Source organism: Phalacrocorax aristotelis, chromosome 11 (assembly GCF_949628215.1).
Source record: "Phalacrocorax aristotelis chromosome 11, bGulAri2.1, whole genome shotgun sequence".
Classification (NCBI taxonomy): domain Eukaryota; kingdom Metazoa; phylum Chordata; class Aves; order Suliformes; family Phalacrocoracidae; genus Phalacrocorax; species Phalacrocorax aristotelis.
In genome coordinates this window covers 17,877,407-17,904,684 of record NC_134286.1, presented here as the reverse complement: position 1 = coordinate 17,904,684, position 27,278 = coordinate 17,877,407, and the positions used below count along the sequence as shown (strand labels likewise).

Here is a 27,278-nt window from a genome sequence, read left to right as displayed (position 1 = left end):
ATATTGGGGGAAAGGGAAAAAACGAAAAATGGAAATCTGAAAGGAGAGATTGTGTAAGTGACTCCTGCTAAAAGCAAGGTCAGCACTTTCCACTGGAGACTATTTGATTTACACTATTTTGTTTCAATTGAAAAACAAAATCTTTCCTTGGCAGATTCTGCTCTACACAGTCTATTACAGATACTTCTGAGATACCCAGCATCATTTATAAAGGGACGCTTATTACTGCTGAACGTGAACGTTTTGTTAAATTTCCCAAAGTTCCAAGAGGAAATATGTGCGACACTACACAAGAGGATATTCAGTTAGTTGAAGTCAAGAGCCTGGACAACCTGGGCAGTCCTGGAGGAGAGGTGCGCTACTGATTAAGATGCTCCAAGCCTCCCTTGAAGAATCCACTAGCTGTCCTGGACCCACATCCCACACTTATCCAGAGGCTTAAAGCCAGGAATACCCCATGAGGAACCACTATGGTTTTACCCTTTACTGGCTTCACTCCTTCAAACTCCTGCAGAGCTACTCCAAATTCACCCTGGCATATATCAGATCAGAGGAGGACTCCGTTATGTACCTTGACTGCCTGTATCTATCTAACGGGATACAAAGAGTTTTGTTTTTTTCCCCTTGCTGTTAGGGTAGAACAAGGAAGCGCTAAACGATGTAGGTAGAACAATGAAGCACTGAAACTCCTAGGTCCCAGTGGTCATTGCAGATATGCACAACTACGTATCACTGCTTGCAACTTCTTTTTGTGTTATTTAGCACAAAACAACTGGCAGTAAAGCACATCTGATGAATAGAAATACTCATCTTTGAAATGGGACATTGTGGTTGTAGAAACCATCACTACATTTACTACACCTATACCAAATGCTTTAAACAAGGCAACTTCTGCGCCTAGAGCACCAAAGTGGAGTAGTGGAAAACTTCTGGAGGGTTAACTGGTCTCGTTTTGATCAATTTTGAGCTTATCTCACTGCCTCTCCACGTATCCAGGTAATAAAGTAAGTTGCCTGTAGATGGTGTGGGAAGACATGCTATACATATTTTAACTGACAAAAATTGTCTGTCCCTGAAATCCATCACAAGCAGCTTGAACTATATACTGTGAAAAATGCAGACAGGTTCTTCTAAGCATTCACTTTTTTTTTTCTTCACATGCATCGTCTGTATGTCATTATAAAAATCGGACAGAACAGGGGCTTTTACACTGAAAAAGGCAGATTCGTGTCTGCAAAACATCTTGCTAACTCAGACAGGCTTCATGGAATTCTTTCAGTCAAGAAAAAAAAAGAAGTAAAAAACCAATAAACCATCATTTCCAAACCCAAACATTTGGCTTCAGCTGAAACCAAGCCAATTTTTTGAAGTCTGAAACTATTTTAAAAGCTTTTACTTTTAATTCTCTAATTTCCTAGTTGATCCCAGTCTAATCTTTAAAACCTTTTTGGAACTACATCTGAAATGAAAGATTAGCAAGTCACACGGCTCCCATAATTTCCAATCATAGAGGTTTTTTTAGTCTTGCAGCATAATGTTCTGGGATGCACAATCCATTTCTGGGACGCACAGAACAGCAGTGAGATAACGGTGCTATGGAAGTACTCAGTCTGAGCTGGACAAGGCATTCGATATAAATATATGAAAACTACTGTTAGTTGTGAGAACCGCTCTGCTAGCATGGCTGAAATAGGAAAGAAATAGGATTAGCTGACATAGGATGATCACATCCATTTTTCCTCTTTAGTATTATTTTATATTCAGCAAGAAGTCATAAGTAAATAGGCACAAAAAGCAATGTTTTAAAAAGTAAATTCAAAGTGGGATAGCAGATATTATGCTGACTTCTCACTCATTCAGCATTTCCTTAGGTCCAACTTCTTTTGACATACTCACAATGGTAGTGAAGCCACTCTGGAGATACCACCTGACCAGAGAAAGATGGTTGAGTACGTTAAACTTGCTAGACAATTTAGAATCCCCCTAACAGTTTCAATTCAATGGAGGGTTAGACCCTGGGTCAGTCCCTTGCAAATCAATGGACACTAATTAGCTCTCATCTAACTGCTGGGAAAAAAGAATGCACATGAACTTGAGTTTTCTGACCATCAAACTTCATTAGAATCCAAACTTGGTGACACAAGTGGTAAAGCCTACAAAGACGAAACCCCTGTAATCGGTAAAAAACAATGTCTTGCCATGTTCTGCTGTCAAGAAGCTATAAAAGTTCATTACCTGAAAAAACTTATCAATTACCATTTCTCCCCAAGCCATCTCTGCTCCTGCACTTCCCCCTCAGAAGAAAAACACAAACGATGACAATGACGACAACCACAACTGGAAAGTTTTAAGAAATCTAGCATACACAGCAGGGTACAAAGACCAGTCAAGACGCATGTCCTGATGCAGCAACTCTGTGATTTGTAAGACGTGATCCACGTTCACTAAGTGGGCTGCAGCACCTATCTCAGACTGAGATCTCTGAAATGGAACTCAGACAAAGAAATCATGGAAAGCACCAATCCCTGAAATGCACTGCTGCACATCTCTTGGAAAGCTGGCAGCTGTGAGGTACTGATTACAGCACGTTCTACAGACCTCACTGGGTGAAATCAATAGGCAACCCTGCTTCTAGTAAAGACGGTTCTTTCTCCCACCACTCAAATAAGCAGTCTGAGTGGGGGTCAGGTAGGCAAGAATTGGGCACATGCTGTGCTGCAGAAGAGTGACATGCTGTGCTTTAGAAGTGTGGACCATACTTATAATAGAGGTCCAGGGTGTTTAGGAGACAAAGAACTTTCCAGTATTAAACTTGCTTTCTTTCCAACAGCTTTGCTTATTTCAGGTAGAGAGCTGAAAATTTCTCCATTGTCAAGTGATAGAATGGCTTGCTGTACAGCTGCGACACACGTTCCCCTAGGTCCATCGGTGGAAATGGACGTCGTCTTCTGGCAAGGACAGCAAATTAGTAAGTGCTAATTTCAATTTATTTTTCAGAAGCATGAAGAGTAGGCTGGTTTTTGCTGGATTTTGGGTTTTTTCTTTTTTATTTTTGGGGGGTTTGGGTGGTGGTTTTGGGGGATTTTTGGTTTGGTTTGGTTTTTTGTTGTTTTTGTTGTTTTGGGGTTTTTTTTAGGAAGAGAAGTGGAAGAAGTATCAATAAAATTAAAAAGACACTGTTAGCCAAAGCTCTCCAAGTTTTTCACTGCAAACAGTCCTGCAATATCTGTCTGATAGAGGTAAATTGTATTACCCTTGTGTAAGAGATAGCAAAACCAAAAGCACAAATTGACCTACTCCAAATGATGCTCAGAGCCATCAGAAGACCCCACAATTCCCCAGGTTCAGTCCCTTTACCACATGGGCTGGGCCCGGGTGCTTGATGTTTGCATAAGACAAAACCACTGATGGTGAAATCAGCAAGCACCGTCACACACATCAGTCCAGGAGAAAGGGGTGTGAAAACAATGAAGTATACGTGGGATGAAGTAAGTATGCACGGGCTGCACACCATCGGACAGTAGATATACCTTTCCCAGATATCTGCATGTCATTTTAAAGACAGTTCTTGTATTAAAAAGGACTCAAGGCAGTGAAGTCATCATGCAGCCCTGCAATTTTTTTAAAAAATTCCTGATCAGAATTTCAAACATCACATTTGAATAAACGCCAACAAATACAAGCCCAACACAAAGGCAGGACCAAGCACCCAAATGCAATCAGGTAACTTACAAGTGGTCTGAAAGTGAACATGTTGTCAATTGTGTTTGAAAAAAAACAAACAAGAAACTTTCAGCTAGCTGAAATGTCCAAATAGTCTAGCAAAATAATTACATACAAGTGACCAGATAGGTCTCTCCATTCGAGCAGAAGAGTGCTCACCTGGGCTATTATCCAATTCTAGGAGAGCAATTCACCCTTTTTACAAGTGCCTGGGCAAGTTATTTGTAGCGCAGTGTCCCTGCAGGTTGATCCTCAAGCATAAGGGCTTCTGTGCAGTGCATGTGTGAGGGCTGCACGTTGCCACTCACTATTTTAGCAGTTAAGGCGCTAAAACAGAGCCAGTGCCTCAGACACTACAGTGAGGATATGCAGGAACGCCTGCTGGGTGGGTTCATTGACATAACTCCTTCCTACGTTCATTCTTCCTCTTTACACAGAAACCTTATCACCAGTTCCTCTCTTGCTCTGTGTATCTGTGATAGTTTTCACCCCAATAATGACATCTGGGTGAGATCAACCAGAAAGGCATGCACTGCCTTTGAATGTTTCACATATTGCTACATGCTGATAAATTAACTCTGCATTTCTGGTGCCATAGAAATATCTCCTAACTCCCTGATACAGTCGGGCCAGAATACCTACTGCGAAGCTCTGTGATAGTTGTTAGTGTCCACACTGCAATGACTGCAAACCGCTGAACATGAGGGTCTACTTTGGAGTCTTCATCAGATGATGACTGCACATGAAAAACTCCATGATGATTTGAAGTTTGAGGTTTCTAGGGCACCTGACATTCTGAAGACCAACAATAACATAAAGCAGGCGATATAAGAGGGAAGTCCTGCCTCTGATGGGAAACGTAACGCATAAACATCAGAAGAAGAAGAATCCCCATGGATGAAATCTGGAAATTGCTTCACTGAGGTGATCATCACATAGTTGCACAGAAACTGGTTTGATCTTGATCAATCATTTTTATATTTCTATTTTTAAATCGCCACATTGTTCCAGTAGAGGTACAAGCTCCTGTATCGCAAACTCACAGCAATAGGTATAGAGTTTTAAGGCTGCCTTATGAGCTCCCTTAGAAAGGGGGCCACGGCCTCCCAGTGATCTGTACGTCACAGCAGCACAGAAAGCACCAATCTCAGCCTGCAACTTAAATGCCAAATACAAATTCAACATAATCATCTTTCTCACAAAAAAATGAACCTGAGTTTTCAATTCTATGAAACTAAACAGTTGCTGCTTTAAAAATAACATACTCTAAAATATTTTAAGGATGCCGAACTAAATCAAAATTAGCATTCCAAAATCAGTAATGACAAAATATGTACTTTAAATGGGAATATGTTAAATCGATAGATTGTGACAATAAAGAATAATTAAAGGTACATCTGCTCCCTCATTTCACACCTTCTTGCATAACAGTCCTACACTTGCGGTAGGACGGCCTCCCACCTCCCAGACGCTGAACACAGCGAACCCAGAGGAAAGAAACCCACTGTTTTCTGTGACTCTTGGACAAGCTCCCAAGTCAGCCTTCAATAAAACTGTGGTTTTTTTGTTGTTATTAAAAGCTACTGTCACACGCTTGTTTCCCATCATGGAATCTCCATTTCCTCCTAGAGATAAACGACAGCTGTTACACATTTTATTGGAACATGTAGTTAATCAGTAGCTCTCTAACCCATGCCAATAGTCTCATGGGTCCTCCAGGCCCAGTGCTGTATAGAAAAAGTGAACAATTTCATCTCTGCATCTGCACAAAACCTTTCTGAAACTGAACAAGTAAATGGCGCCCTTCATTGTGTTTTACTCTTCATTAATTCGGTGAATTCAGAGTTTCCCCCTCGAAGAAGTGTCCATTCATAGGACTTTTTTTTCCCCATCTCTACAGTGTGAGTTAAATGGAACACTAACATCTAAACAGTATGTAAATGCTATGTAAGTAGTAGAGGAGGGCAGAAAGAAGAGACAGCTCATTTCAAAATTAATTTAAGAAATAGTAAAACATACTTGAAAGCAGTACGGTTCCTTCTGCTAACACTGAGTTCACATTCAGGTTAATGACAAATCATCTGCTCTGCCACAAAATGGAAACAAACTTTAGTTGGAACACACCCTTCACCTTTCAGCCTACCCTAATATTGCAAAAGCTTTGACCCCTAAACTAAAGCCAGCTCATTTTCTTTGTCACACAACAATAACATACAATATTTGTTCACGTTCCACAGCATAAAAGGCATTTTCAGGGATCTGTAATGAGCAGAGTTGTGTAGAAAGCACATTTCCAGGTGTTTTACCACTGAATGCTGGGAGAAGCCACAGCGCATTCCTTATCAGGAGAGTGAGACACCTACCCAGTGGTCTCTCCTCATGCAAATTCACCAGCACAGGGCCCAAACTTGGCAAGACTTTCAGCGAGACATGCTTATGCTTTTGGCAGAAGGGAGCTGACCACTTTCAGCATCAGTGTCCTTCGCCAGCTGGCCAAAGAGCACACAGATGCAAGGGAAGCAAATTATCTGCCCACTGGCAAAAAGAAATGCTGAGCGGCACCTAAGGAAAAACTGTGTGTGTGTGTGCGTGCGCGTGCGCGTGCGTGTGCGTGTGCTTGCTTTGGGAAAGGGAGTAATGCAGTTAAACGGGAAAAATTGTCTGCTGCTAACCCTGTAGTATCATTTTCTGCAACATTCTCGCACAACAGGCATTGAACAGGCATTTTTTCCATTAAAATGTTCCAAGTTGCATTTTAAAGATTAAACACAAGGACTGCAAGGACGCTAAAGAAAATTTTTCTGAGAAAGTCTGAAATCAGACCTGCTCAAGAAAGTGTCCATACAATCAGTTACAGGATTTTAGCAACTTAAGGTAAGAATTTCATTGTAGCTTCCCTCTTTTATTGGTCTCTTAAAGAACCAGTGCCTGTGGAAAAAACACTACACATCAACATTTGGTAAAATATAAAAAGCCTTCTGGGTTCAGAAGATACATGAGAAATTACTCAGAAAAATTAACGGGACAAGAATTTGCAGCTGACAGGTTATGTTTAGCTGAGAGAGGGAATCTGCCTGTAGATTAATTAGATTCTGCAATCACAGCCCCTTTTCACCCATACACACCCCACCACTATCATTACATGATCAACAGATTTTAATGAAAACTAATGCTTTCTTTAAAGAAATTCCATGGAGACTATGTGTAAGGTTGAGTTTACTCTTCTAAATATTTCTTGAAAATCGTACATAATGCAAGTGCACATTTGTTTGCTGTAAAGGTGTACAACAGCAATTTTTTGCAATGACAGTGCAGAGAGGGAATATGAGATCTGTGTGCTAATGAGCTGACACTGCAGAGGCTAGAGCAGTGTTAGTATAGTGCACTACAAGTGCAGAGCAGAAAGACATACGCGGGTTATTTCTATGGAATATGATCTACAGAACTGTACGCATAATTCAACGTTAATACTAACATCCTTCATCAGAGGTTATAAGAAAAGCACGAAAGATGCTTCAGTGATGAATTTATACATTTGAGTTGTTACATTCATATTATTCTGAAAAAGCCAGCTCATTCCCTGCATGACCAATTTTGAAGAAAATATGACATCTCTGTTTTACTTGATTTTATCCGTTCACAGGTCAAATTAACTTTCTTCCTTTCCTTTTTTTTTCCTGACAGCACAAAGCTGCATATTTTAAAAGATGTAATAAATCCTCCCAGAGCCAACTGATAAACTTCAATTCACCTTTAAAAACACTGGAATTTTCATCTGTGTTTGCATTTGCTCTCTGTTAAGATATCACACAGCTAAATAAATAGGTGGGAAAATAAATATAGCGTGGATGAATACTGTATCCATGCCTGTAAATTAAATATACAGAGAGGGGCTCGGTGCTATCAGTGAGGCAGGGAATACATGTACATGACTCCGATCATGCATCATTTAACTGAAAAAGGAATGAGAGGGAGGGGCTTAGGGCAGGAATCTTCTCTTGCTTCTAAATAAGTTTGTTCCCATGTTGGGATATTGCCAAATCAGCCCTACCAGGGGCGGGCTTTTTATGTCTGGCTCATCAGGATACTTCAGAGGAGTTGGTTTTTTGTTGTTGTTTTTGGTTTTTTTTCCCTGCCTCTGGAATGCACCAGATTGCACCAAGCGGGATGTGCAGCTCTACACTAAGAACCGAAGTCTTTCCTGAGCAGAACCCCCCTCAATTGCTCCACACAGGAACACTTACTACAGCCATTATCATATAAATCAAAGCAAAGGAGAATGAAAAGTATTGCTTTACGGATGTCTACTAGTACAGGCACTAGGCTCAAGCTACACATGCTACTTTCTCAGATTTCCCTTCAGTTCCTCCACCTATCCCACCACAAAGTCCGCCACCGTCTCCCTCTCCAGTGAAGGCCGTCAAGAGTCACTGCAGGTTTCTCTCCTATGGATCCCTGCCAATTGCAAATATTGATCAAACGGCTGTGTGACAGCACAGGAGACAATTTATGCTTATCTCCAAGAGAAGTAAAAATGTTGTGGAAAGAATTCATTCATGGATACGGCAGCACCCTGAAATTATCTGCCACTCCACTGGGAAGTGAGGATGCGATTAAGGGTACTTAGGCCAGAATGCTTTACATGTTAGCCAGGTAGTGTGAGGAGCTATTAGTTCATTCTAATGCATCGATATGTATGAGCATTCTGACTTTCAAAGATAATTGCCTCCAGATCCAGAAAAAGAACTGTTCTTATTTTTTTTATTTTGAGCCACTGAGATCTCTATGACTGGTGACTTGGACTCACCATATTCTTTTCCTACCAACAGCATTACAAGATGGTTGTCATAGCTAATGGACAAGGTCACCTTTTCATTTTCTTTCTTCTGTTTCTTTTTTCACATCTTCTATTTTTAAATAGGTTACTGTAGGTTGGTGTGCTCTGGCCTACGGTTTCTCCAGAGATTTAAGTTTTCCCAGTTTTACTACACTGGTAATATGTGTGTTGGAACATGGAGCTCTCGACTACAGAAAACCATCCCATCTTACTAAAAATCACCACAGCTTTCACTAGGCAATGACAAAAATCATTGGATGTCAGAAGATGAGAAGCACACTGACCAAAGAATACATTGACTGCCTCTGAACAAGTGTGTGGTTCACTTGCTTGGTGGGACCTGTAAAGAACTGCTGGTAGAACTTTTAAAAAAACAATAATTAATCACCCAAGCAGTTTAATGTATTTAGTTTAAATCCATATAATTGATATTTAGGGAACTATGTCTGAGATACAGCCTCTTGAAGGGATTACACTGATTAAGGATTAATAGTCTGATGTTTGTTGTAAGAGCTGTTGAGGCTGGATAGGATTAGTAAAATAAGATTCAAAGTACAGACACGCTTTTATTTACCATTTTTTCCACTTTACCAAATATTTTTATTGGATATTATATAATTAACCCCCCTGCAAAAGTTTTAAAGGTCCTAACTCAAAGCCCTTTAAAAAGTGTAACACTGCACTAGCAAGAAGCAGTCACATGGGGGATATGTTAGAATATCAATACAAAATTTGGCCAAATATTTCCTTATCATATATTTTCTAACTATCAACTTTCTCAGAAAATACCTGAAAACCTAGAAGAATAAAATATCTACTTGTCCAGCCTGCTGATTATACAGCGTGGGACAGGAATATAAGAATTATTCTATCCCCAGCAAAGAAAAAATAATAATAATAAAAAATATTAAAAACTTGAAATGGTTTTAAAGCAAGAGATAATAGTTTTTTTGTACTCCGATACTTCAATACTTCATCATTTTAGTACAATGCTTCCTCTTTGACCATGTTGCACTGTAAGTACATGAACAGGAATCCTGTTCATAACACAAAGTTAGTACATTGCATTCAGAGATCCTTTAGCTCATGTACAGACATATTTCTGTATACTACAAAGTGCATGCAACTACCTTGCAAGAAGACTCCATTCATTTTCAAAGGTTTACAATAAAAACTGTATAAAACTGAATTTGGACACATCAGTAAAACAAATATTCAGGCACTACCACTGGTGAAGGAATGCTTTTTTAAATGCAGAACATGCACTGGTCTTTCAGAAAGCAATTTCTCATTTTAACACCACATTAACACTACTGAAAGTTCTATTTTGCTTCTTCTCTTAATAAAGGCTCAAATTATACGTACGCAGTGCTTGTGCAGAGCTATTTCTCATAACACTAAGCGTTCTGATTCCATTTTCTCTCCCCTCAGCTCTAACGGTATTTGTGAGTTTTCAGTCGCCTCAGCTTTTAACAGGACTTTCACTGTAAGAAAACAACCCAGTATTTCAGGGCAGAGGAGGCAAGTAAGCCCTTCTGGCTTTGTCCCCTCAAGGTCACTTGTAAACAGCTGTTTCTGGTTTATTCCTACATGGTATTATTTGCAAATTATGCTGTTTCACACAGCTAGGTTGTAGCCTCAACAGAAAAGGGATGTTACTTCAGCGGCAATTCACTGATCACAGCTACACTGCGCTGCTATATAAATAACACGGTTGTTTTCCTGGAAAACAAAACTAAAGGGGTGAAAAGAAGTGGTGAGAGAACTTTCCCTAAGGTATTATTCAACCATATAACGCTGCAAATCTACTAAACCTCATGTCAGTACGCACATTTGTTGCACTATGTTGCATGAACAAGAACTCTAGGCTACTAGGGAGAAACTGAATGTAAGGATAGGTAACAAACATTTTTTTAAAAAGCGTGTATTTACTTACAAGCATTTGTCACCGAAAAACTGTTGGAAGAGTCCAAGTGATCTACATGATAGTTCAAATGGAAGGGCTTCTCTGTGGTATTTTGGTTTGTGTTGTATAACTGCACAGCAAATCGAAACGCACTGTGCTCCTGAACAGTGTTCCTCATGAAAAGTCCACCTAGGATGGAAAAAAAAGAAAAAAAAGGGAAAAATGTATTTCCGAACGAATTTTGAGGAGAAACGGCAGCAGTAAGTTACCTTTGCATACTGCACATCTCAGGAGAGAATGAACGGGAGCAGGCTGAGCCTGAGCACATAATTCTGACAGCGCACATACATGAAATACATACTCCAAGTCCAAAGTTAGGCTTTTAACGCCACACATCACGCCCAGGTGCCCCCTGAGCTATCTGGAGTCACTGGGAGCTGCAGGTGCTCCTTGAAAGCCAGGCCACTTATCCACGGATGCCCACACACGGATTTAAAAGTCTACCTGGGAGAACTGCGGCTCCTAAATTACCTCCGGGCTACCCAAGTAACGTCTCTGCAGAGTTACTCGCTACGGGCGCGGATGGCGTGCGGCGCGGCCAACGCGCGGTTCTGGCCGCTCTGCTGGAGAGCGCGCACGGCCGAGCGCGGCTCCAGGGAGCAACCCCAAGTTTCACTCGCATGCCCTCAGCCTCACGGCTCGCTCGGCCCCAGGCTGAGCGCACGTCGTTACAGATTCACGCCGCCGCTCCCGCACGTTACTCGCTACGCGGGATGCGCCTGCTTCAGGGCACGATTCCGCGTCAGCACGGACCGGATCCTCCCGCCGTTCCTGAAGTGAATGGACAGCGCAGCAGCCCGCCGCCGCCCGCCCGCCCAGCCCCGGCTCCGCTTCTGCCTCTCGCCCACCGCAACGGGAGGGAGCCGGAGCCCGAGCGGGGCCGGCCCCGGGAGCCGCCGGGGCCGCCCGCGCCCCAACCCGGCGGCGCCCGGGCTCGCCGCCCCCCGCTCCCCCTCCGCACACCTTCGCCGCGGGAAGGAGCGGGTCGCGGTGCCGCGGCGGGCGCTTACCTATACTGATGGTGTTGGGGAACCCTGCCAGAGCCTCCCCCAGCAGCCCCGCCAGCAGCAGCAGGAGGGTCCGGGGCGCGCTCTGCCCCATTTTCTTCAGCCCCTGCGTTTCAGCCCCTAAAACGAAACTGGCGGCACAGGCATGGGCGCAACTGGAGACTCGGAGTAGTGTCAATGGTGGTGGCGATGCCGGCGGAGGTAGTGGGGAGGATGGTCCCCCTCCTTTCTTCCCTTCTTCTTTTTTTTTTTCCTTCCCTTCCCCAAATCCCTCTCCTCTTGTCTTCACCCCAGCCTGGGAGGGCTCATTGGCTGCGAGGTTGCCTTTCTCCCCCCGTCTCCAGTAGCCCCCCCCCAGCGCAGGGACTTCCCCCAAAGATGGTGGGTAGCAGCGCGGCGAGGCTGCTCCGCCCGGGCCGGGAGGGGGTTATCGATCAAACTTGGCGTGAGGCGGGCTGGCAGCCGCCCGCCGCTCCGCTCGGCTCGGCCCGCTCCGCCCGCCCAGCCTCGGCGCTGGCGTCTCCCGGCCGCGGCGGCAGCGCTCCGGGCTGCGGTCGAAGGGTGCTCACCGGCCTGCCGTGGGCCGGCCCCCGGGCTGCAGCTGGCCCCTTTAAAGCTGCATCGCCTCGATGCGTGTGTGTGTATGTGTGTGTGTGTGAGTGAGTGAGTGAGTGAGTGAGTGAGTGAGTGCCGTGCCTGCGCCTGTCAGCGGCGGGGGAGGAGCGGGGAGCCGGGCCGGGGCCGGCGGAGGAGGGCGGGGGGTGTGGGGGGATGCGGCCGGGGTCCTGCCGGCGCCCGGTGGCGGGGCAGCGCCGGGGGAGGCGGGCGGTGCGAGAATCTCGGGGCCGAAAGGCGGGAGCAGCGGCTGAGGGCCGGGGGCGAGCGGCCCCCGTGAGGGCTGGGGCGGCCGGGTGCCGCCGGGCCTGCCCCTCGGCGGGCGGAGGACGGCGCCCGAGGTGCGGGGCGGGCGCGGCCCCGCCTGAGGGGAGCGGGCTGGCGGGGGGCGGGAGCGCGGGGGCTGCGGGGGAGGGCTGGGGGAGGCCGCAGGGCGCCTGCCGGGGCACGGTGCGCTTTGCCGGAGGGGCCGCCCGCCCTGCGCCCGAGTTCGCCCCATCCCTCCGCCAGTGCCAGCGCCTGCGGGGGGAGGCGCCCGCATTCACCCGCCCACAGTGCCATGAAGTGAAGAAAGACGAGGACGAGTTTATCCCACACAAGGGAATATTAGGTCCTTCCCAACCTCCTTAAAGGAAGGAAACCCAACCAGGTCTCCCTGTTTCATCCCATATGTTGGAAAAAGACTGGGAACATCTCTGTCGGGTGCCGTGCGGCCCAGCACAGAGGGCACAGCACGGCCTGCCCGCGGGGAGCAGGCAGGTGGGTGTGGGACATCCCCTCCGCCTCTGCTGCCCACCTCTCGGCTGAGCACCGGCCTCCATCTGCCCTGGCCTGCACATCCGTAGGGAGCTATTGTGCTTCTGCCTGAAGCTTGGTGCCCTGAGAGGCTGATCTTGCACCCGCCCCCTTGACACCTCGCTATGTGGATCCTGCAGCTCTGTTCTCTTTTTGCTGCTTTGAGGCTCACAAAACTGTACAAAATGGAGACAGAAAAGAGTTATTAGGTCACCTAGTCCATTTCATAGGCCCAGGGAAGATTGTTCCTCATGTTTCCTTTTCCTCTGATTTCAGCAGGTCAATTTCCTTTGGTCCTCCTCTGCCTTTCTTTTCTGAATCGCAGGCTCTGGTGTTCTTTGGGCCTATGTTCAGTTGAGGCAGGGATAATATCAAAAGCAGTTGGCTTTGCATTTGCAAAATAATCTACCAGTGCCACTGGCTGCAGTTTCATGTAAGAACTGAAGATGTAAGACGGTGGCAGATTACTGTACGTATGCTAATGAATAACATCAGAGAATCAAACCACTACCCTTGAAAGAAGCCAAAGGCACAGGTGAAGAGCCAGGCATCACATTCATGACACAGGAGCATAGCATAAGCCTTTAGCAGTGTATATGCGATTCCTACTTACTCCAAGGTGCCATGCATTTGTTGCTACGTGTTGTGTGTTGCTCTGTGAGAATCATGCCCAGAAGATGGAGTCTATTCCAGTTCAGGCAGGGGTGGGGATCGGGCTGTGGGGTGGCAGGTAACGTTCCTGGTTTAGATTGAGATGGCAGTTGTCACTTTGCCTCTCTATTTAAAGAAATGGTTATCTGTCTGGATCGATGGGCTATAAAGTCCATCTTTATATCTACAGCACTCCTCGAGCTCAAAGCACTACAAATATTCCCTATGAATTCCTGTAAACATCCCCAAGAAGCATGATTGTATTCTTCTCTTACAGATGTAAAAACTTAAAAATCAAGGAAAGCGACAGGCCTAGCTCACCTAGGCAGGAAGTTTCAGACCCAGAATTAAGATCATGAGCAACAGCCTGGCTTCACTGTAAAGCACTCTTCTCTCAAATGCCCTTTGGTAGGCATAGAAGATCTGAGAGCTACAGACAGGTATGTGAAGTTTAGAAATTCAAGACATTTGTGAAAAGCATGTTCATATAGGCAAATAATTTCTCTTCTCTTTCCACAGTCTACCTACCTCCAGCCCATTTATAACACATTCTCCAGAAAGTCCTGCTGTCCTCTTTTCTGTGTCCTCTCCTAGTGGTGCTAATTTCTTCCTGTTCACTTGCTTTCACAAAGTTCTTCTCTCCATCCCTGCAGCTGTGTATTCCAGGCTGACTGCCACCTGCCACACTGGCAGCTGATGATGTACTGAAAAAATTATGAAAGAAATTATGTTCAACATTATAGATGTTAGAACAAGAGAATAGATAAAATAGCCATGAATGAAGGTGGCATGTGTCAGAATCTCATTTTCCTACACAGCCAGCGGGGTGCTTTACAGCCTCATCTCAAAATGGAGAGTCTTGTTATAATCCAAAATATATCTGTGCTGAGACAAATAAATTATTGTTATCACCCACATTTTTCCTCCTGAAGCCCTTAGTATACATGCTGTTATTATTATTATTATTATAATTTTCAATACGCACTTTGCTTTTTGATGAGGCAATTAGTCTCATGGTCCTATTTGCAGATACAAATCTGCAGACGGCAGCCATCCCATACAGATTTTGGAGAAGCCCAAGGAGACCTCATCCCAGTTTACCTTTCTTACAGAGAACCCAGTATGTCCTAGGACAAAATGGTAGGAGATCAGTTGGCTTTATGTGGATATTAATGCCATGCAAATAGTTTATATACTTTGCTAGGGCCACTCAGTGACTTGAGTTAATGAGTTCCATGGTAACCAAGGTCATACCAGATGCTTTCCCAAACCTTTCATAACTAAATACATCCACGACTTTGCAGGATAGTGGAAGTTTCATGTTTAGATGATTTATAGTGTTCTGGGACACTGGGGGATTCTGAGTACTGTCTACCTGAGCAGGAGGAGCTAATGATTTATAATTAGCTAATGTGTTCTCATTGTAATATCTAATAGTGGATTAGCAAAATGCCATGGAATTTGGGACACAGCGTTCTCACTGAGCTTTCTGATGTTACTAGGTTAAACCCATAGTGTTAGCATAAAGTCATGGCAAAACCTACACTGGGATTCTGTGGCTCAAGCTTCACCCTAACTGCCCTAAGCTGACTTTATCACTTTTGTCATTCCTATTTCTAATTGTAAGAGAGAAGCTCAGGCAGCGAGTTTCTAGATATCATTGTGCTTCTCCCAATACCAACCAAATCAGGTTATAATTGCCAATAAATGTATTACCAATTGTGTCCTACAGCCTTAATTTTTTTGTTTGTTTTAAACTGGTTATTTCTTCATAAAAACAAGGGAGACACAATTAACTGAACTTTATGTAAATGTCACCATTTTGATTAGCTAAACTGATTAATTCCACCATAGATGGTTAACAGACAGAGTGATAGTGGGGAGAGAGAAGCAAAGATGAAAAGGGATTCAGGGGGAAGATGAAACTACAGATAGAAGGAGGCAAGGGGAAACTACAGTGTCAAAAGAGGGAAAAAGAATACAGACATTACAGCTTCATACATTTTGGAAAACAGGTCAAAAGGACATCTAGTTAAGATTTGATTATATTATGAGTGGGCATAGAACAAACTATTGAAGCTCTCCTGTTTACCTTTCATTACCATGCAATAACAGAGACATAAAATTAAATTTAAAGGCAGCAGACGAGAGATAGTTTAACAGAAATATTCTGCTACAAAGTTTACAGCTAATCTATAAAGCTGTCTTCTACGCAGTAATCTTGGCAAAAATAATTATTTTTAGAAGATTCAAATTTTATCCGAATTAGCAGAGAAATGCATTAGACTAGTAAAAAGCTGTTGGGATTAATATTCAGAATCCATAACAAAAAGTAGCTCCTGGATGCCTCAGGGAAGACCTATTCTTCTTATGCATGATGAGAGTTTATAGTCTGTCTTATGTTCTCTGAAAGTTTTTGTGCTGGTCAGCATTAGAAACAGGGTAGGAGACTACCTGAGTCATTGATTTGTTGTTAATCTTTTCTAAGAACAGTGAACAGGTGTAATCCTGCAACCACAGAAATGTATGGTAGGTTTATTACCCCTATCATCGGAGCTAGGCTTTTACCCAATACATCCTGGTGGAATAATATGGTCTGGTACATAGTAATATGTTGTAGTACTTGGAAGGATGATAAAGATTTGTATAGGAACAGGGTCAAAGAGGAAACTTGTTGATAAATAAGTCGTTACTCCGTTACTGGAGTCTGATTCAGCTTTAGGTAGCAGGAGCAAATTCATGCAGCAACTTTTATCAGAACTGTAACACAGACCGTTACAGCAGTGACTATACATTACAATTGCACAACTAAGACACAAATGTGGAAACAGTCAGCATGTACAAATATCTTCATTTTTCTTGGGTTTGTGGTATCCTCAGGACACATACTTCTAATTCTTCTAAGAGCTACGGTTCTGGTGGAAATGTAGTGTTATTATAGTCCCATAATGTCAGAAACAATTTATATTACCTTCTGCTTTCTGATTAACTGTACACTAGGCACTGCTGGCGTAACACAGCCCTGCAATTCCTATTTAAACCTGTACTTTTGCTGTGCTCATCTTTATTTATTACTTAAGGAAACAGTAAATCAAATAAAAAAGTAATGGTACCCCCAATATACTGTTAGTAAAGTGAATCCTTTCTGTCTCTCTTTTTTTTTTTTTATACCTATGAATACAGTTTTCAAGCAATCTTGGGAGTTATATCCAGTTCATACCCACTTCAACTGTGCAAGATCTGACCTCTGAATATTTAATTTCTGTATATAATTTCTGAAACATATTCTTCTTAAGGACAATCTCTTTTAGCCCTAAGTAGTGAATAATCACTTCAGATGATTGTTTGGCAATCAAAAGTCTATTTTCCTCCCAGTGTGTGGAGTGTTGGTCTCTCCCTTGCTTTGTCACTGCCCAAGAAATGTCACCTTGAATGTGAAAAGTTTTCCCTATGCAACTTCCATGAAAAGAAAACATTTCTGTAGAACAAAGAGGTGTCTATAGCATACATAGTAAGAATGAGCAGCTCTGGTACTTTAAAACCCTTTTTTTCCTCTCACTTAGAGACTTACCTAACCTACCATCCAATTCCAACAGGATCTCAAGGTCTAACAAGACAATAAATGCAAGAAAAACACCAAGGATGCTAGCAAACTATCAATACAGGGTATTTACAGAACAGTCCAGAATCTGTGAAGGCAATAGAGAAAAATCATAGGAAGAGAGAGATAACCTATTGCAACACCACAGTCTAACCCACAGGATGGAGATTTTGATCCCTGTATACTAAAAGATCTAACGCACAATCTTTAAATCATATTTTGTTGTATTGTGAAGGACTTGCATTGTCCATCTGCACAGAGATGAATTTCACCTAACATGATTCGTTTTATTGATTTCAGCAGGATTAACCGAGAGTACAAAGATGACTAGTTGTACACTCACGCTGATGTGAATAACACAATGTGGTTCTGATAATCTGCAGTGTTCCAGAGACAAGCAAATCCTTCAGAAACCCAGTGGTGTATTTGAAAAGATCTGATATTAATAATATAGCCAATGTTAACAGAAGTGTTCTCATGCTTTATGAAACTTCCATTCCTAATTAAAAGTTGTTTGGCTCTGTAAGTCACGCCTTGTAGCAATTGTGCTAGGTCTTGATAATTACAGTATAAAACTGACTGACTATTTGATTGCTCTTTCAGCACAACAGAAGGCATAAGAAATGAAAAAACAATTGCAGAAGGGTTTTGTAACAGCAATTCTCACCTTGTATCAATCTGAAGTGTCTTAAGCATTTTCCAATAGATCTGCAGTGGTCCTTATATAGCAAATTGAAGTCGACTGACAATAGATTTATTCTTCTTAACTACCTTTTGCAGACTTTTCAGAAGTAGCCCGTGAGTCCCAAGGAGTCCACAGATCTGATTTGCAGGAAAAGAGATATTTATTTATTATCATCTCTTAGATGTTGGTTTAGTATCATCTTGAAACTGCTCTTGAACACGTAAACTGCTAGAATCCTGTTTTGAGTTGTGTTGTGTCCTCATAAGCACTCAATAATAATGAAGTACTCAAGCACTAACATGAAGGTAAGATCACTGCTATCACTGAACATCTATTTTTGGGAGCTTTCTCTAACCCATGATGTTGCTAGAGCATCCTACTTTTGATGACGAAGCTCTGTGTTGAATATACAACCATTACTTTCAGTAAGTTTGAAAGCAGACTTCACAGTGTAACTGCCTCAGACAAAGTGAAGGAAGAGACACCCATCTATCTGGTGCTCAGAGTCCCACAGTTCTTAGTGTTGCTTTTCAAAATATACTGGACCAAATCCTCATCCAGTGTAATGCGCCTTGGATCAATGAAACAAATTCTACTGTGGAGTAGGATAAATGGACTCTGTGTGACTTTCCTACAATGTAAATGCAGTTATCGTATTTTGCATGGCACAAAGATTCTGATCAAGACCTGCACATCAGTGAATGATCTATATATTTGATTTCACTCTTTTCACCCTTCCATGTGTATTGTTTAGGATCTAGGTAGCAGACCCCTGAATTTTAAATCAAAAATGATTCTATAATCTTGAATTTAAAATTTGTTTTTACTCTTCAGCTTAGCTGCATATGTACCCCCTGAGGAATCATGTTTCAGGAGTGCGAAATTAAGTGAAAGAGTGGAACTGAACAAAAAACTGAAAAAAAAGAGCACTGTGGTTTTTCTTGCTTCAAGTTATGTAAAGAAATCTTGAAAGATTTTTTTTTACTCTTAAATTACTATTTTATCTCTTATATTGCTCTCTAAATGTTAGGGATATCAAATGTGATTGTTCCCCTTGCTACCAGAGGCCCCTCTGGTACTACAGAGAACTGTTTAAAACATCAAACCATACCTAGACACTCAATCTCAGATAATAATTTGTGTGTCTTAACAAATGCAAAACAATAAACGTAAATCAAGTAAAATCCTTCCTTTCCATGAGTCAGATGCTATTTCCTTGGTACTTGTGATGCAGCAGCCTTGAGTTTAATCTAAAAACCATTACATGCATTAAGCATCATTCTGTTGAATTCAATGGTCTCTGAATAAAGCTAATAGCCTGTTTTCTTCCTACATATCCATAGTCTTGAGGTGCAAGCGAGGCTAGGGAACAACAGAAAAGGCAGGCTAGAATTTTTTATTTAAAATATCTCATAAGCTATTTGTTCTTCATACATCAGAAAGTATAAAATAAAAAAGCATGGGTTGGTGTTTTTTTCTAAGAGGAAGAAGAAGGAGGAGGTGGCAGAGAGGTCACCTAATAGGTCTGCCTTGAAACCTGTTTACATCAAGATCACTCTTTTTCAGAAAGAGTAGCTCAGCATCCTGTACCTAGGTTATGACACTGACTCTGAGCAGCATCCAACTCCACAATTACTTTCACGGTGATTAACCAGTTAATTAAAGCTCTAAAAGCAAGATGATTCGGAATTGTCCTTAACACCTTCTTGTTAATCAGCTCTACACAATTATCAGAAGGGTTAGCTAAGAAGTGGCCAGCCTTACACAAGGCTTCTTTGGGGCTGTAATACTTTTAGTGAGTTAAGGTGGAAATGCAAACACATAATTTTAGACTTAACTTTGAAATTTTTTGCTTTTGTGTTGCAGGGCAGACCTTACACATTACTTTGATGTACTGTTGTTATTTGCAATGTAATCTTGTATAATAATTAACTCCAACTGATCCACTGCAGTGCTTTAGCAAAGTATTGGGACCTATTAAATTGGACCATGAATACACAGTTGTTTTCCTTATTTCTAACATAATTATGCTGTTGAAGAAAAAAAAAAAGGCAGATTAATGGAGAGGCGTTGCTAAATAGGGCTCCTTGGTGCTGTAAATTTCTGGAGTGCTGTTATAAGGTTTTGAAGTATTAAGTATATATGAAAAGTGACACGCTGGAAATCTTTTGGAAAGCACTTGCTTCTATTATTCTTTAGGGAAACATTCTGCTGTCAAAGGTGAAACCCAGTCACAGCAGCACCAAAGGGTATGTTTTCAGTGCAATCTTATTCATAGCATAAGGGCCACCCCGTTCCACCCAGCATCACACAGTCCCTTATGCCTAGATATACCTGAACTTTGAACCTGGCTTTGCCATTAGAGCTGAATTCAACTTCTAAGTAGATCAGCACTCATACAGTTTTCAGTGAGGAGTTTGGCTTTAGGGCACACATGAAGTCATGTTTGCTATATATATCTGATTCAGTGATGGGTTCAGTTGGGAGGATAAATATGTCTTTTATGGACTTACTAATATAGCAAGAGCATACAAAGCAAATAAAATATCTGTGGTAAGCAAGGAGACAGGGCATTATTCTAATTCTGTATGGATTGGAACGTAATGACCACAGTATTTCAAGATTCGCATCTCCTGGACCCTGTAGTTTTGGAATCATTTGCCTCCCACATGGCTCTTGCTCAAAGCTACCTGCCAGTTTATATACCCCTGCTCAGCATTTGACCCTTCATTCCACATGCTCGGCCTCTTTTTGCAGAAGACTGCTGAAAGGTGTCACCTCAGCGGGCTGCATTGTTGTAAATACAACAACGGCAAGCTGTAAAATATGGCTCAGAGTGCCAGGAGCCCTCTTAGCTCCTGTTCAGTCAGCAGTCAACGGCAAATCGGTGTACAGAGGAATTATAATTACCAGCCCAGTGATGCTGCTCTAACAGGTTAGTTCACATATGGTTTTTGGGGAAAGGACCCTGCCTGACTAGGAAAAAGAGGCTTGGGGATGACACTGTAATTCAGGGGATGAAACTAATTCAGAAAAGGTAGGAATTGTTCTAGAACGTTCCATGAGTCAATATATAAACTCAAGTCAGTGACAACTAGCAGCCTGAGAAATACCCCTGCAGACCTACTGTCAAACCTAAGTAAATGTCAGGCCATGATGTGCACGTCTCCACACAGGCACGGAACTATGTGAGTGTGGTCATGTACTCCAGGTATATTCTGCTGGTTTAGCTCAAGCCCCAGCCTCCTCCACTGCAGTGTGAGCTTTGCTAAAGTAAAACAGCTATTTCACATTGGCGGTGACATTGGGAACTTCATAAGTGCTGAGATTTGTATTTAAAACAAGACCAGAATCCAGCTGTTTCACTTGTTCTCAGTGAATGCATTTTCCATACTTTGCACAATAATGAACCGCAAGTCAACTAATTTCTGCATATTTTCAGTATGCAACATATGTACCAGCTTTTTTGTAAGAGATTATTCCTGTAGTTCTCATATTTACAAAGAGTCGTTTGGGCAAATAGCAGGGTCCCCATAACTTTATGCTCACGTATGCTTTGATTATGATACATTTCAAATAAGCTGATAGTGATCTTCTAAAATAGATACATGCAAATAATTTTCTCAGAACTCTAGCTGTAAGCTAAAAACGCAAAGATCAGCTGACAGCACTTCTCACATCCGTCAGCAACGTTCATTTTTGATGACAAAACATAACTAAAATTTCCAAAATTGGTTCATCAGGGAAGATCTACTCTCTCAATTTAGTTGGTGTTCAGCAAAAGGCTTCTGCTGAATTAGTGAGGTTTTGGAACATACAAGACCACTTAGGCTACTCATGCCAAAGGAAAACTGAATGGCAGCTCTTGGTAGCAACAGCATTTTTCATAGCTCACAGGCTGCCTCAAGGTCATCAGACCATTGAGCCTAGAAATATAATGATGTAACCTTGAGATAAAGTTCAGGTCCCACACACAGTGAATAAGAAACCCTCGCTGACATCAGTGGACATCAGGCTGGACTCCAAGTTGTTAGATCACAAATGCTAAAAGGAGGAGGAAATACTATTCTAATGGTATTTTGATTAGGCCATGATCATCACATCTTAAAAACATCGGTATGTATATGTATACTTTCCACATAACAGGAAATACATTTCTGATTCAGAAGGTCGAATGCTTCCAGCTGACCCAGAAATTAAATACTTCACAGCAGCTGTGTAAAACCAGCACTGTGGAGTCCTATGTATATCCTGATTACTCGTACCAAACACATTCCTTTTAAGACTAAAAATGCACTTTCAAGCTCTCAGTTTTGCAAACTCATTCGGGGCCCTGAGAGTCAAGTCATATTCTCTCCCTTCCCAATCTCACAACCAAGTACAGTCTTGAAATGCTAAACAAGGCCTTCCATGGTTTCCGTGTGATACCACTGCCCTCTAATTGCACCCCCAGTGACGTCCTTGCAGCCTGAAGCCTGTCAGCAGGGTTTATCAAGTGTGACACACAGAAACTTCTGAAACTTTCAATCCTGTTGAAGCTGCTCATAAGAATCCAGCTTGCATGTACAAGCTATGTTGGCTTTTTCTGAAAAACAGAAGCAAAAGAGCAGTGAAAGCCTGTTTTTGGCACGAAAGCCAGCATAACTGACTCTTAAAGATGTGAGCAGGACTCTGAGTGAGAATGTGCAATAACCAGGTTCCCTACTCCGGGCAAAACTGCTCAGGTAGGGGTTAGCATGTATTTCAGCTCCATGGCTTTCCCTTCTGTTCAGTAGAGTACATGATTTGTACTCTAGCCCAAAGATGATTTGGAGATGAAATGTTTCATCACAAAAGCAGCTCTGTTATTCCAGGAGCAGCATGGAAAGGAAAGCTGTTTCGCACAAACATGGTAATGTTCCCTACCTCTGGCTTCAGATTATTAGAAAACTGTCTATATTCTCCCCAACCCTCAGCCCCCTTGCCTAATGTTTTTCAGTGTTTCAAAGCCATTAATAGGTATTCTCTATATAGACTGTTTAAAAAAAAAAACCCACAACAAAAGGAGATTGACCCAAATAACCTTGTAAATTTTGAGAGTGGACTTCCATCTTCGGTAGATTTTTCCTGCCGAAGAAAGGATTACAGGCCTCAGGATCTGGCCCTACAGCTCGTATGCAAGTACTGAACATAACAATTTAGGAAGCCAAAAAGAACATAGACACAAGCAAAGGTTAGTTAATATTTAAATATTTTGGTTGTTCAGCTATAAATTCAGACACTAAGCACAGATTAACTGGATTTGGAGCTATAGAAATGGCTGTTACACAGCAAGGTCAGGGCTGAATGAAATGACTAGAAATCGATCAAATGTGCGAAGTACTATGGGGGAACAGGGCAGTTAATCATTTCAAAACTTTACTCTGTAAAATGTACTGTACATGATCGATGACAGAGGAGATAATAAAACAAGCAGGCTATACCTCTGTTCCATACATAATTATGCTGGAATTGTGTTTGGGCTGATTAATTCAGCAAAATTTGGGTTGCTAATTAATGATGCTTTTAATCAGAAGGTAGAAAAGTTAGCTCTGGGAGCCTAGAGAGGGACAGTACTTCATTTAGACTCCTGAAAACCTATATGGCTATAAAGTGCGTATGCTTTGGGTGCAAGAAATGCTAACTCCTTGGCATCCATTTATTGGCAGTGGATATGCATTTCCAAGGCCCTTTTGCCTGCTAGCACCAGGGGATTAACAATGCACCAATTCTTTGAGCCTCAGGGCCTGATTCTGTATCACTGAAGTCAATAGAAGCTTTGTCATTGACCTCAACGGGCGCAGGCTGAAACCCTCAAAGACCACATTATGTGATACGTGTTTTTTAAAAAAAGGCTTAGCAGTTCTGTGTTTGCAGACCCAGGGATGACTGACTGACTGATATAAAGAAACAGAAATAGAGAGGTGAAAAGCAAACTGATTCCCCAGTTAGGCAACTGACTCTGCCTCTGAACACAGTTTAAAAGCAGGCAGGATAACTGCGCTGAGTAGCTGCATTTTGCATTACATTTAAACTGTGAATGATACCTTCTGAAATCAAGTCTCTAATTTAGGTACCTGAAAACAATATAAATCAGCGAAAGCAGCAGAAGCTCGGAAACTCTGAGAAGCCTGGTTATTTCATGGTGAAATACAGATGCAGGAGTCTATATGTAAGTAGGAGTAGATTAGAGAATTTTGACAACTGTATACTCAGGGTAGCTCTTCTCATTTCTCTGACATTCCTTCATCTGCCTCCAGGAGCCCACCTCTTAAATGACGTGGTCACATAAACGAGAAACTTTGCTAAGAGCAACTCTTTACCACTGCGTTCAGAGATGTAAGCAAATTAATGACTGCATGTAATAAAATAGATACTTTGTAACCATGTAGAGCCAATGGCTGTGCTTTCCCCTTCTAGCTTCGGCATTAATAAGAAAATCTTTCAGTTTTCCAAAACTTAATCTATAAACAGCACAGCAGGGCCTGCATATACATATTCATGTCAAAAACCCTCCAGGGGAATTAAAGGCAATGGAACTGTTCATCTTCCTTACATATTGAATGAAAGAAGGATCCGCTCTCTAGGTTTTGTAGGTGTTTCTGGTCACCTCAGTCACAGACCATTGTTTCTGATCCGTATCTGGATGATTTGCAAACATGTCAGCTCTTTCAAAACAGCTTTGTGAATACTTCTAGTGAGAATGCTTATTTGCTCAAATCCTTGTGATATCTCATTTACCAAAAACAGTCTTGGGGGAAAGAAAATTTATTCTGTCGCCAGCATGTGTAAAAAGGGAAAGGAAGCCTTCAGCAGCACTTCCAGACTAGAGCTGAGCACATCAGCAAGTACACTGTTTAGAGAAGGGGGGGAATGCTGCCGAAGTCTCCTCATACTCGTAGGGGTTAGAGCACTGACTCCCAGGCAGAAAGACCTTTTGTAATACCAAACCCCAAAACATTTTCTCAAAAGTCAGTACGATTATCACATCCTAGTGGTGCAGAATTTTTAATGCTAAGCAGCTAGTACATTTTATGAATTCATCACTTTGCTGTTGAACACTGGCATGCACTGATAGCTAGGCACAAAAAGCTCCAGCGCTGTACAGAAGTGGCATTCAGCCTTTGACAAGCGAAGAGCTACTTTGTCATCAAACAGAGGCTCACAAAACCATGAAAGAATGAACTGCATTTAAAGTAGAGAAATGTACGCAGGCAGTTTATGCGACAGTTAATGCACAGCTCCAAACAAGTCAGCAAAACCTACAGTCAGAACAGTGTTTTTCAGAGCACAGCTGAAGACCTAGACTCATTGGCTACCTGTCACCGGTCTCCGAAGACTGGTTCTGTATAAGTCAATACAGTCCATATGTGTGTGGGCGAACTCACACCTCTATTTATTGTTTCAAATTGCCTGGGGGCAGCTGCCATATCACCTTCAAGACACCACGTGATGTCTTAATCAAGTGTTAGCTAGGAGCCTGAAGCAGCTTCGAAGCCACAAATGGGATACAAAACACTGGGGCACTGAAATATGACATCACCAAGATAGCAATGATGAGCTTCATTTTTCCTTGCCCTTGGCATGCTTTGCTTAGGTAGGATGCTCTCTTTATTGCTTACTTCTTCTGAAACGATATGAGGAGAAAGAACAAAGAAATACCTGTTAAGCAAGATTGTGGTTTTAATAGGAAACTTTTGGTCTATTTTATATATCTTTATGCTGTCCAGCTGCCTGGATTAGAATAGCTACTGAACAGAAACATGGGATTGCTGAATTCTAATCATCTCTAAAGCTTAGGAGCATAAGCTTTTGCCATTTTTAATGGATTTTGGTTACAAACCAACCCTGTCATCCTTTCATATGCAAACTTCCCACTGCGATCAGTGGGACTTCTGAATATTTAAGGAATATATGGGAGCTTGTTCTTTTTTCTCTTCAGTTTCTAAACTGCTAGTGGAAAATTGTGTCAACCAGGGAGGAAGAGAGGGAAGGAGGAGAATATGAGGGAGTGTGAACAGAGGTAGATAATGCTGTGCGCCGAACGCTTCCCAATCAGCCCCTTGGCATGCTGCTAGAATGATGGAACTGCAGCCAGAAGCGCTACATTTGCAAGTGCAGTATCTGCAGTCCCTTATGACTAAGTTTTCAAAGACAAATCCCATTCACAAATATTACAAATAACAAATACTGTTGCAATATTTGAGCATATTCACACAAACACACAGAGAATTTTTCTTACTCTTCTTTCAAAAAACAGAATGAAGTATGTTTTAAATTCTCTTTACTGAAATATTTATGCCCAGTCTGAAAAGGTGAAGGGCACATTTTTAGTACCCACGGTCTCTATAAGATAAACATGAAACTCTAGCACAGCTGGTGCTTGACAGTGGATGTATTTGTCTCTTGGAATTTTGTGTTAAGGAGATTCCTTCATTAGTAAAAGAACCTTTTTAGTATTCATGCTCAGATTGCTTTTACTACTCGGTTCAAGGCAGTGCTTATTACTAAATATGATATCTTAACATAGTAAGTTCCACCAAATCTTAATCATTAGCAGTTAAAGCTATAAATATTTGTTTTCAGAGTCAGAGTCAGAAAGTAACAATGCATTTATTAGTGTTTCTTTTAGACAACTGAACATATTGAGTTAATATTTACTTTTTTAACCCATATTCCACATTCACGCGTTTTTTATTTGCTTCTGATGTTTAAACTACACTGAACTTAATCTCCAAAGCAACGAGGCTCTCAAACATCATGATTTCATCTTTTGAGCCTAGAAGAGAATTAGTTCTGAAAAAGGGAAAGGATATATTAAAGGACTTTTAGAACTTGACTGGAACAGCCTGATTTGTCTGCCTTTTTATTATCATTATAGTTTCCACAAAATAAGAATTTTTTTCCTAGTTAAAAGTGCATGGTTTTATTCTATAACAAAGCTGTATATGTTGCCTGATCCAATACATACAGTCTGATCCTTCTAGCTTCATGCCAACCACTGCCATTTTATTACTGTCCAAATGACACATGACAAACAGAAGCGTCACTTAAAATACATTACAAAGAGTCCTCTAGCTAGCTCTGAGATTTATTACTGTGTTGAGTGAAATTGCACATTTAGTGACAACACTGCAAAGGAGTTTGAAGGATTTGAAAGAATACAGTCAGTTTATGGAGGTGAAGCATGCATTACTGGGAGTGTGGGAAAGAATAGCTGAACTTGTATCATCAACCCCTATTTTTAGAACCATTTCACAATGAGACAGAATTTAGGCTCTTTTGGTACAGAGATAAATAATTCATACAGCCAAAACGTTAGTGGTCTCTACTACAGGGAAAAGTCTGTCAAGTACTTCAACTAGTCCGTTTTGTTACTG

The 27,278-nt window shown here is 41.9% G+C and overlaps 1 protein-coding gene and 1 long non-coding RNA gene across 10 annotated transcripts in view; one reads left to right on the top strand and one right to left on the bottom strand.

Annotated features, from left to right (window-relative positions):
* The window catches only part of GRIA3 (glutamate ionotropic receptor AMPA type subunit 3), a 159,394-nt gene extending 147,440 nt beyond the window's left edge, over positions 1-11,954 (bottom strand). For 6 of the 9 annotated variants that reach the window (XR_012662755.1, XM_075107156.1, XM_075107158.1 and 3 more), the window contains exons 1-2: positions 11,537-11,713; positions 10,497-10,655 (exon numbers count right to left, since the gene is read on the bottom strand). Coding sequence is in view for 7 of the 9 variants with exons in the window: in XM_075107156.1 (XP_074963257.1) it covers positions 10,497-10,655; positions 11,537-11,627 (250 nt within the window). In the remaining 2 variants the exon portion in view is untranslated. Of the gene's footprint in view, positions 1-5,742; positions 5,788-10,496; positions 10,656-11,536 lie in introns of those variants that run through there. The other 3 variants (XM_075107160.1, XM_075107159.1, XM_075107161.1) reach the window with 2 other exon arrangements.
* Positions 11,955-12,599: 645 nt separating this feature from the next.
* On the top strand, positions 12,600-19,869 carry LOC142063418 (uncharacterized). The gene is made up of 3 exons (XR_012662759.1): positions 12,600-13,562; positions 13,872-14,034; positions 17,976-19,869. It is a non-coding gene; the product is annotated as an uncharacterized LOC142063418 (long non-coding RNA).
* The last annotated feature ends 7,409 nt before the right edge of the window (positions 19,870-27,278 follow it).